The following is a 12468-nucleotide window of genomic DNA, read 5'->3' on the forward strand; positions in this document are numbered from 1 at the left end:
AGTATCCACAAAAAAGAGCAATTAAATTTTGGACACATCTAAAACATAGTGACCCCCTCTCATATCATTACCAAGCCCTGCAGTGCCAAGAGATGAGCAGAAAGGGGAACCCCCTTACCCAGCTGGTCCTGAGGCTGAGTTCATCAACCCTCTCCACTAACACACCAAGGCCTCAGGACCAGAACAGACCACCAATTAGACTCAACCAAATTACAACACAGTTAAAACAAAACTACATCACCTATTGGCAAACACAGACAAAGGCACAGAGCAGAATGCAGTGCTATCTGGCTCTAAACCAACAGTACACCATAGCAGACTATCTGAGCATGGTTACTGATCTACATTTAAGAAAAACCTTGACAAAGTACAGACTGAGTGAGCACAGCCTCGCCATTGAACAGGGGCGACACAGGAAGACCTGACTCCCTGTAGAGCAATGGCTGTGTTCTCACTGCAGCCTGAGTGAGCCTGAGACAGAACTACACTTCCTCACCAGATGTGAGAAATATCAAAACTACAGGGAAATATATTTCAATAAAATTAATTTAATAACTAAAGGTTTTCTACAGCTCTCAGGTGAAGACAAATTATCTGTCCTACTGGGGGAGGACACTAGGACCTGTGAGCTGGTAGCAGCCTATGTTGCTGCCTGCCATCAACTGAGGGACAGGGACATGAACTGAGGGACAGGGACAGCTGTCTGCACCTTGTTGTTGTTTGTTTGTTTGTTAATTTGTATATTACCTGTTTATATCATTGTTCAAATTAATTAATTGATTGAAATTATTTTGTATTTTATTTTATTTAATCGATATTTATGAATGTAATTATTGTAAAAAAAAAAGATTCATCATTTGAATATGCTTTGGCAACATGTGCAGTGTTACGTCATGCCAATAAAGCCATTTGAATTGAATTGAATTGAGAGAGAGAGAGAGAGAGAGAGAGAAAAATGATGGATAGTGACCTTTCATTCATTCCAGGATCAAAAACAGGAAGAATGTGAAATACCATAAACCTAAGATGGTAAAAGGTGAGGGTCAACCAAGACCTACACACTACCAAGACCTACACACTACCCAGACCTACACACTACCAAGACCTACACACTACCAAGACCTACACACTACCCAGACCTACACACTACCAAGACCTACACACTACCAAGACCTACACACTACCCAGACATACACACTACCCAGACCTACACACTACCAAGACACCCTAAAGACACCCTAATAATTAAAGACACAGATGTGAGTTCTTTTTTTTGTTATGAAGTTTCCTCTATAAAACCTCCCTGGTCAAGACCTGTACAGCATCACTTGGGGTAATACAATATATTGTATTAACAAGTTTAGATTCAAGGAAAGACAGAGGTTCTGTAGGACATCTGAAACTCAAATGTGTCCACCAGTTTTAGTCGTCATCAGGCTGACAACCCACAGTAGTCATCATGGTAAAAAGTGTTATTAAGTTTTCTCAAAGTCTGGTGTTTTATGGAGAAAAAAAGCCTGAACTACAGGATTCTCTCTATTATTGTAGATTTGTTAAAAAGGAAAAGTAGTAGGAAGAAATTCCCCAAACTTCCAGTTATCTAACAGCATTTTAAACATGGGCTTTTTTCTTTGCTCAGATAATGAAACGAAGAAGCTCTTTCACCCCAACAGATATGTGTTTGAGGCTTTGGAGCTCTGAACAAACTGGAAAAGGAGAACACTACATAGACTTGACTCTTTCTATATTGTTGTCTTTAGTCAAAGAGTGTTAAACTGAATCAAAAACCAACATCTCTGCCGACACCAACGTCAAACAGACGCGAGTGTCAGAAACAACTTTATATACAGCTTTGCCAGACACACACACACACACACACACACACACACACACACACACACACACACACACACACACACACACACACACACACACACACACACACACACACACACACACACACACACACACACACACACACACACACACACACACACACACAAAGCATCCTATTGGACGATTGCATCCTTCAGTAATCAGGCCATCATCTGTGTCAGCTGTAGCTCCACCTGTCTTCACTCTGGAAGTAATCAGTGCCGTCTAGTGATCCACCTCATTGTGGCTCTTGTAATGCATCTTACACAAAAATCCAAGAGATTTGATCAATACACACTTTAAATCAATCTCATGTATTGCAACAAACAAAATAAATGCACATAAAGAAAGAGATGTAAATATGTAAAGAAAGAGATGTAGAGTCCATGTGGCAAGACGGTTTCGTTCATGTATCCAAAACAGTTTAAAAAGCCATAAATCCACAACAGTTGTTGTGTTTAAAGCTGCATGATACGGTTTGAATGAAGAACAAACAATAGTCCCGTTTGTGTGCTCTCCAGGTTGCTCAGAGAATCACCAAAGCACCACAGCTGTGGTTATACAGAGGAGACAACAAGCCCAGTGAAAATAAAACGTTCTGAACACGGTGTAGAAACAAGTGTTGAGCGTATCGTCAGAGGAATAATACGAGCTGAAGTGGAGAAAAAGAGCGTTCTTCTATCAGTATGTGGGGAAAGAAGTTGGAATTTGTATTCAATATATGAACTTGTGATTGTGTTCAATAACTATGATAACAAAATCCTCATGTCACAACTAATAAGTTATGTTACCTTTTAGTTTTAATCTTTCTTTAGATTGTTTTTAAACAGAGACTGACTGACTCTAAACATGAACACTGGACTTTGTGGTGTTTCAGGAGGAAAACTGCCTCAGTTATTCTCTCCTAGTCACATTTACTCCATCAGCTTTGTATGATACCCTGGAAAAAAGACAAGCAAAGACTTAGTTCATTCTTGTTTATTGATTATAGAAACCTTCAGTTTGTTCACACATCCCATCAGTAAAGTCTGCTAAATGACTCTTGTTCAATGATTTCACGTACAGATTCATTTTCATCCACACAATCAGTTTGTTTGAGCAGAATCTCAGCGATGTAACAGAGAATAATGATTTCCTTATTGATTATGATCATGATAATTACAGTTTCATTAAACATCTTAGGATCTCGTTTGTACGTCGATCTGGACGACAACATTTAGTCTGCCCAACCAATAAATGTGATTCTAGATATCTTTACAAAAAGTGGTGAGAACAGAATATCTATGATAAGAAATAAATCACTAGACCTTCCTTTAAGACCCGTGCAGTGGAAGAGAAACAACAACACACACACACACACACACACACATACATATATATATACAAATATTCATCAGACATTTAGAGCACAGAGAAGTTTACAAAGTAGAGCCCATGATGTTTGATTGACAGCTGATCTCTGTGCAGTGAAGACATGAAAAGAACAAGACTCAGTCTAAAGCGAGTATCTGTCTGGACCGTATCTGGTCAGGATGTGAATTTGTGGCTAAATTGTTACACAAATAATCAGTGGTCATGTCTATCATGTTTTATGAACAGGTTTTTCCACTTATATCTTAATGTTTGATTGAAAGACAACTTATAATGATCAAATTGCATTCAGTAATAGTAAATGGTGACATTTACTAGTCAGTATATTATACATTTTATACAAGGTGTAAATGTATCATCATGACATACAGTCTGCAGGTTAAAAGTATTTCAGCTTTTTATTAAAGCATGTGTATCAAAAGCATTCATCATATAAGTGGTGTGTAACAATATATACATACTTACAAAGTTGACGTCATCACTGATGTTGTTGCTGCCGTGTTTATTCCTAGATGGAGTGTTGATGGAGCAGCTACAATGTTAGCATAGCCTGGCACTGATCGATCCGGACTCCGTTCAGAAAACAAGCATTTTAAAAGTTGTTTGCTTGCTGTGTTGCGGACAGACCCGACAAAGCATGAATTCACTCTTTTTACAGATCAACATCATATCATCGTTATTTCGGCATCATTTTGATCCGTTTATTGATATTAAATCACAGCACAGTGTGTTTATTTTGGGTTCATACCGCAGTAGCGACGTGTGGCTTGCTAATGTGCTTCCTGCTTGGTGTGAATGCACGGTGGTAACACAATACGAAGCACAACGTAACGTAACTTAAACTACTATAAACAATAGCACATGCACAACAACAGCACGATGTAATGATTCAATGAACCGCTGACACAATCCCCAGAAAACATAAACACTGAACTGTTCTCCAGCTTTTCATTTAGAAAGAGCAACAACCAATGAGGAACCTGCAACAGTCGCTGATGAATCCTGTAACTTCATCACTCAGTCAGTCAGTCAGTGACACACTTTAGTGTTTGTAGGGCTGGTCCTCTGCGGTCCAGACACAAATCAGCTCTGCAGCAACAATGATGGACACCAGAGAAGTTTAAGAGTTAAAACACTGAATTTAACCCTTAAATGACTTCTGTCTATTTCAGTTTACACAACTCAGCAGTGACATCATAATCATAAAGATAAAGTCCAGCATAGAGAGGCTCAGTGAATGTGGTCTGGACTCTGTGGAGGAGAGTCATGGTTTCAGAGACGCTGTAGAAGGACAGAATACCTGCACTGTGATCCAGGTACACTCCTACTCTGGAGGACGGAGGACCTGAGACGGGGGTTTGGATACTGTTGTACAAAAAGCTATAACTGTTTTGGTTACAATCTAACGCCCAAGATTTATCATTGTGTCCAAACAAACGTTCACTCCCCCCCCCTGCTCTCCTGATACTCTTGTATGCGACTGCTACATAAACTCCTGTCCCTCTCCTCTCCACCTCCCAGTAACAACGTCCAGTCAGACTCTCTCTACTCAGGACCTGACCACATCCAGTGAATCTGTCTGGGTGACTAGAATAAGACTGTTCTTGTCTCATTAATGTTGCTTTTCTGTTCCCCTCAGATAATAACAGCTGTGTGTCTGCTGTGTTTGGATCCAGTGTGATTTCTCGTGAATATTGTAAGAATCCAGCTCTGGTCTTGGGCTCTGGTTGTGACAGTAAAACATCCACTTCAGTCACTGTCTGTGAGACGTTTGTCCATTTCTCTCTCAGAACGTCCTGTAGTTTATCTCTGACTTCTGACACAGCCGCCGTCACGTCCTCAAAGTAGCTCAGAGGACGGATATTGATGCTGGATGTAGATTCACTGAGTGGTGACAGTGAGGGGTAGTTAAGAAGAAACTGGTAGTGATCCTCTGTGTGTGACAGCAGCTTCATCTCAGCGTCTCTCCTCTTCAGCTCAGTGATCTCCTGCTCCAGCTTCTCCTGAAGCTCTTTGACTCGACTCACTTCACTTTTCTGCTGGGATCTGACCTGCTGCTTCACATCACAGCTTCTTTTCTCCATGAGACGGATCAGCTCGGTGAAGATCTTCTCACTGTCCTCCACTGCTTTATCAGCAGAGCGATTGACAGCCTCCACCTCCTGTTGGAGCAGCTTCACATCTTTCTCTCTGTCCTGGATCCTCTGTTGGATGTTGAGTCGACTCACCTCCAGCTCTCTCTGCCTCTCGGTCCTTTCTGCTGCAGCTGAGACGATGTCGTGGCCTTTATGTTCATCCACAGAGCAGAGATAACAGATACACTGCTGATCAGTACGACAGAACATCTTCATCACCTCGTCGTGACGAGAGCAGATGTTCTCCTGGAGCTTCTTGGAGGGCTCCACCAGCTTGTGTTTCTTGAACGGAGCCACATCATAATGAGGCTGGAGGTGTTTCTCACAGTAAGAGGCCAGACACGCCAGACAGGACTTGAAGGCTTTCAGTTTCCTCCCAGTGCAGAAATCACAGGCCACATCTTCAGGTCCAGCATAGCAGTGATCAGCAGGAGCAGCTTGGAGTCCAGTCTTCTTCAGTTCCTCCACTAAAACTGCTAACATGGTGTTCTTCAGCAGGACAGGCCTCGGTGTGAAGGTCTGCCTACACTGAGGGCAGCTGTAGATCTTCTTCTCATCCTCTCCATCCCAGAAGCTTTTAATACAGTTCATGCAGTAGCTGTGTCCACAGGAAGTAGTCACCGGATCCTTCAGTAGATCCAGACAGATCGAACAAGAGATTGCTTCCTGGTCCAGCTGAACTCCTTTCTGCGCCATTTCACCTCTCAGTAGCAACGACTGTCTGAGTTTCACTTCCTGAGAACCGACACTAGTTTGAGCTCTGATGTAATCATCATGTGTTATGTTGGTTACACCCACCTTCAAACTGTCGATCTGAAGGGGAGGGAACAAGGAAATAAGAGGACCGAGTGTAGCAGTCTGTGTTTGAGAGCAGGAAGAGGAGGGAGGAGTTATCAAGCTGTGATTCATTCCAGGACGAGGAGCAGCACGACTGACTACGTCCCAAATCACATACTTTTCCTTTTTCCTTCTAGTACACTGCAGCTGCCCTTACAAAGTACATACTGTTGCATGCAGTATGAATACAATATATCTGCTGTGCAGAGGATTGTGGGTCAGAACAGCCAGAAAAGCATGCTGGCTTCCATACTGTAAAATGTGACCAGATGTAGTAGGACATCCTGGTATTTTTGGCACACTGCATTTGACATACTATGTATTGGGACATAAGAAATCTTTTTTTCTGTGATACTAAGTAGTATGGTAGTATGGGTTTTGGAACGCACAGTATGTTTCGTCATTTACAAACGGAGCCTCGGTTCAAACCTGCTCCACATTTGAAAACATTTCAGTTTTCAGCTGTAAAATATTTCTTGGCTCCTCAGGCTTTGGTGATGGCTCCACATTTCTCATAAACTCTCCCTCACCCGGGACAGGAACCCGGTGTGGGCAACGGACCGCTGTACGGGCAGCCGTTTACAGACAGGCTAGTGACACATTACACACACTCCTGAGGCTGCAGAGATTGTTTTTAAGAAATCTCATAAGCCATTGTTTTACTGCTTCATTTTTCATTTTACATAAGAAAGTAGAGATAAGTAACCTAAGCAACTAGTGTAGTAATAATAATAATAATAATTTATATAACACTTGTCAAACTTAAGTACAAAGTTCTTTCCAGATTAAAAGATTTACAGAAAAGAAATGAAAATAAATCTAAATCTCATGTAACAGCGGGGCAGCTGAGCTGAAATATTCATAACAATTGTGCATTTTGCGATTAAAGCAACAGATTAGGCACAGATGTAGGGTTATATGTCACGAAAATATATAGATATCGGGGCGCTGCCAATTCGGCCCCTGACGGACGCGGCAGCTACTTTCCAAAATGGCCACAAAATAGGTTTTCCAAAACGTTGCAGAAAACTGATTTTACGACTCTTGATGATTTCCAAGGTGCGTTCAAGCTGATGAGATCAGATGTCAGAAGATCACAGAAATGATTTTTTTACCTCCTCATTTTTTAAGTGTACTTTTTAAAAGCTTTTAACCTGAGAAAAACGTGAAAACCAAATAAAAGGAGCATGGTCACTTCAGGGTCAAACTTCACCCCCATGCCTTCATGGTAGAATGACGACCAATAAAGCAGTAAAACTGACGGAGGTAACGCTGGATACATTTCTTGGTCGCCAGTAACCTCTAATCACAGTTAAAGTGATGCTGAACTTTGGTAGAACTTTGGGTTGTATTGCTAGCAGTAAAACTGACAGAGATGACATGAGAGCTTTTTAGTTGGAGTAAGCACTTCAGGTTCATATGACAATGTTTTATTTTTGCAATGGCCTTCTAATCTGAGCAAAGGAGCTGATATTTGTCCGGTCTCTAACCTGTGACCAAGCTGACTTGGTTGAACTTATAAGGAATCTTAGATCAGTCTCCTGTTGAAATACAGGGTTAAAGAGACACACAAGCTTATCCACCACGGCAAGGTGCCAACTCCAGTAGGATTCATTTTTTTGTTTTATTTTTTTGATATGCAATAGCACTTTAAAAACATGTATATACTATTGTATAACAGCAAACGCTGGCCGGGTTACGGCATGATACAAGAACTGAGGAAGCGGGTTGCTGGAGGCAAAGTTTGACCAAAAGAAATCCAATTAAATATTCCATTGCCATACTCCAGCACATTGTTTACACTTTGGGATCCACAAATTTGAATGTTTTGGACGTGATTAAAGTGCGCACGTTGTTGGTTTGCTTGGTTTTGCGGAGCGTTTCAGACGGAGGGAGAATACAGGTATATTCAGGCAGGCAGTATGAAAAATAATGTCGCATTGTCAGGGAAAACATAGGGTGGTTCCCCTGAATGTTTGTGAATGAGAGGATAGATGGACTGGTACCACGGGACATTTTAGAACATTTTCATATTTTTCGTAGGTCTTGTGCTGATCAGCCACCACACTCTAAGAAAAAACATCTGAAGAAAAACAGAAAATGTCCTGGAAGAAAATTACCAGGGGTCTCTTTTATAAAACAGTGTGTAGGATCCATACTAAAAATGTGCCAAAAAAAATCGGACTTATAAAACTGTGCGTACGCACACCTGCACGCAATGTTCAAGGAGTTTTTCTGACACAGAGATGGAGGTGTTTGTAGGTGAGGAGATCTCTGAACACTCGTTCCCTCCTGATTCTCTCATTCACGTCACGTAGTCCTCACAGTGCCGGTATATCCACTAGCACCATGCAGCATGTTCCGAGTCTCACCGGTGTGTTTATATCTTTACAGCAATCAGACTGATCCATTCACTTAAAATGATCAAGACAATCAGTAATATCCCCCACCTGGATATAATTAGAAAAAAGGAAGTTTGACAGGTGTACACTATTTATTATTTATTATTTAAGTTTTTATAGTGAACTTGTCCTGCATTATGATTAGGACTGATAATGATAATGCCGATATGGAGAGTAACGATTGTGTGAGAGCTGTCACTGGCTTCATTTACACACTTTGTTAATTTACACAATCCATACTGGTGAAGATGTGCTGGTTGGAGATGACTGGAGGAGGCAGAGTGTGTGGCGCAGCGCGGTGGCGCACTGGAGACAGTCTGATAGTTGCATCGGATAGCCATTTTCATTTTGTCTATATGTATACTGTATCTGTCCCTATCTAATAAACCATAAATAAATGAATAAGTCATGTCATTGTAACCCACCTGATGAATAAGTATACACTGGACTAGTATAACCTAGATTCGTAGAGAGGAATAATGAACAGGAATCGGACACCACAATGAGTAAGCAGAACACAGAATTAAGTTTAAAGGAAAATTATTGTATTGACACAGAATAAATTCACAATTACTGCCGACATTCAGTTTTGTTCAGTTTGAAATGTCTATTGAACTGGGTGCACCCTAAAAAATAAAAGTAATCCCCAAAATAAAATGTTCAGATCCAATTGTCTTTTGAGGTCCTTCCCCACAGTCCTACCACACTGACAGCAAGGCAGATGAAAGTTGAAAGCGCTCCTCAATCCAGGTGCTCAGCACGGGTAGCTCGCCATCCCCCTCGTCAGGGAGAGATTCCAATCCAAATCCGGAGTTCAAGGGTATCCAGAAAACCTAGCCTGTGTAAAATAACACGGCTTATATAGCAATATATGCAAATCTAGCCAAGCTCTTAACTGTACAGTTTAATTTGATCAATATCAACATATAATACAACTTTTCAATGCTTAACCCATGAATGTAGGAGAACTGTTGCATCACAATATTAACTTGCATCGTAATATTAACATATGAAATATGTCAACCTCACTATTATTATAAACCACTCAATAGTAAAGTGTAAACAACACTATTAAATGACTATTTCATAATTGTGAACCCATTTGAGTTGTAGATTATTATGCAAACAACCTACAGTTTAAACATTAAATACTCACTATATGTGAATATTGTGAGTAAGGCAATGTGAATACTTTCCCTGTCACAACACTGACACCTTGCGTTGATGCACACAAGCAGCACAGGGATGAACAGAATCAAGCTAATCTCATAACCCATGAACTTCAGCTAAAGAATCCCTCTCTGTCCACACAATGTAAATAACACACACATATTACACACACATATTTCTTTCTGCCTCTATCACCAAAGAAATACAAAATATCATTTTAGAATACAGCTCAGTGGCAAAACATTTCGCTATGCCAGCTCACAGAGCATTTGACTCGTGTTGCCATGTGCGGCGGCTGCTTTAATGTTTGGAACGCACCGAGAAAAGAAAAGAATCAAACGATGCTCTCAGATGTTCTCAGGTCGCTTCAATAGGTGACGGAGCTCTTACTGGCTCATATATAGTTTTACTTCTCTCTGTTCAGTAGTATATCAAGTATAAGTAGTAATAATATCACTCTGTAAATCCGTCATACGTATAATGACATTTAATGTCTACATTCTGGCTTCAATTCATCTGCGTCTCCAGTTTCCCCTGCCTCGGTGCCTCCATAATATGCGTACGCACGGGTCAAAGTTTCCGTACCGGTGCGCACATTCTCCGTCAAGTTTGTTTTTATAGATCACAACTGTTGCGTGGGAAGTGGCATACGCACATTTCAGGCCCCGTTTTGTGCGTACGCAACGGTTATAAATGAGACACCTGGGGCCTCATGTATAAAAGACTGCGCAGCTTTCACACTGGAAGATGGCGTACTCACAAAATTGGAAAAGTACGTACGCACAGAAATGTTCACATGTATAAAACCGTGCGTACGCCTGTTCCTGCGCACCTTTCCTTTATACATCCCAATTGACGTGAAATTGAGCGCAGCTGCACGTGCCACTTGGTCCGCCTTGTCTCCTCCCATTAATAACTATGCAAATGACTATAAACACGCTCCATGCTGTCACTTATTGTCCAAATAACAACGGCAAATCACGCTGGAAAAGGAACAAAAAAGAAGAATTTCACAGAGTGTGAAATTGAAGTGTTTGTTACTGAGGTGGAAGCTAGAAAACATATTTTATTTGATGGTCTTTCATCAGGAATCAGTAACAAACGCAACGTCTCCACAGCAGCTGACCGTGCGCTCCCGAAGGCTCCCGAAGGCTCCCGAAGGCTTCCGAATGCGCACGGTCAGCTGCGCCCCGTGCCTCGGCTGCTGAGGGGCGCCGGTCTGGCCGCGTCCTCACTAAATATATACTATACGCTGTGCTGGAGTCACAGAGAGAGATTGTCAATACAATGAAGGATATATATATATATGCAACGAATTAAAAAGAATGAATGACGTTCTTGGTGGGATAAGTCATATATTAAAAGACCTTGTTGAAAAATAAATGTTTGTCTCAACTCACCTCGTTGCTTTACATTCTGTGTATCTCATCCAAACGGCGCCATATAGCTGCTGCATTTGGCTCATTGTTAGGTGTGCCAGGGTCCGGTTCATCCATCTGTAGCTCCAGGGGACACAGGCTCACCACGGTGGTTTGCCACATTGTGCAGCATGTGATTTTGTTTTTGGCACGGTGGTTAAGACATGTCATCTCTGGGAAATTAGTTTAAATGTGTTTTTGTTGTGCCTTTCTGATGTTAAATATTATGCGCAAACTAGTTAAGAAATATGTGGGTTTTTTTTTATCCAACATCATAAATAAAGCTCAGTAAGTTGAGTGGAAAAATTATTTTTACACATTTAGCGAGTTTCAGCACTTTGTAGTTTGACGCTGCCAAAATGACAGAGTTTGTAGGATGGCCCGCACATTCTCACGACTGGTCTAGAGTTTGCGGCACGGTACGCACATTCTCACGCCACGTTGATTTTTATACATCCCGGTGTGAGCGTGAAACACAGCGTACGCAACATTTTAGTACGTGCGCACCGTTTATACATGAGGCCCCTGATGCATTTTCCGTTAAGTTAACCATCAGGAGGACAGGGGGAGGGACGCAATTGCGGACCAGGGGCCTCATGTATAAAAGACTGCGCAGCTTTCACACTGGAAGATGGCGTACTAACAAAATTGGAAAAGTACGTAAGCACAGAAATTTCCACATGTATAAAACCGTGCGTACGCCTGTTCCTGCGTACCTTTCCTTTATACATCTCAATGAACGTGAAATTGAGCGCAGCTGCACGTGCCACTTGGTCCGCCTTGTCTCCTCCCATTAATAACTATGCAAATAACTATAAACACGCTCCATGCTGTCACCTATTGTCCAAATAACGACGGCAAATCACGCTGGAAAAGGAACAAAAAGAAGAACGGTCAGCTGCGCCCGAGCCTCGACTGCTGAGGGGCGGCGGTCTGGCCGTGTCCTCACTAACGCTGTGCTGTGAGTCACAGAGAGAGATTGTCAATACAATGAAGAATATATATGCAACGAATTAAAAAGAATGAATGAGGTTCTTGGTGGGATAAGTTATATATTAAAAGACCTTGTTGAAAAATAAATGTTTGTCTCAACTCACCTCGTTGCTTTACATTCTGTGTGTTGCATCTAAACGGCGCTGTAAAGCTGCTGCTTTTGGCTCATTGTTAGGTGTGCCAGGGTCCGGTTCATCCATCTGTAGCTCCTCTGGAGCACAGACACAGCATGTTGGTCTGCCACATTGTGCAGCACGCGATTTTGGT

The 12468-nt window shown here is 41.6% G+C and overlaps 1 protein-coding gene across 1 annotated transcript; it reads right to left on the reverse strand.

The window, feature by feature from the left end:
• Window positions 1-4409: 4409 nt before the first annotated feature.
• Window positions 4410-6077, reverse strand: LOC141774393 (tripartite motif-containing protein 16-like). The gene has a single exon (XM_074647047.1). It carries the CDS (start codon window positions 6075-6077, stop codon window positions 4410-4412), a length of 1668 nt encoding a protein of 555 aa, XP_074503148.1.
• Window positions 6078-12468: the final 6391 nt, after the last annotated feature.

The sequence above is a fragment of the Sebastes fasciatus genome, chromosome 1, assembly GCF_043250625.1.
Source record: "Sebastes fasciatus isolate fSebFas1 chromosome 1, fSebFas1.pri, whole genome shotgun sequence".
In the NCBI taxonomy this organism is placed as follows: Eukaryota; Metazoa; Chordata; class Actinopteri; order Perciformes; family Sebastidae; genus Sebastes; species Sebastes fasciatus.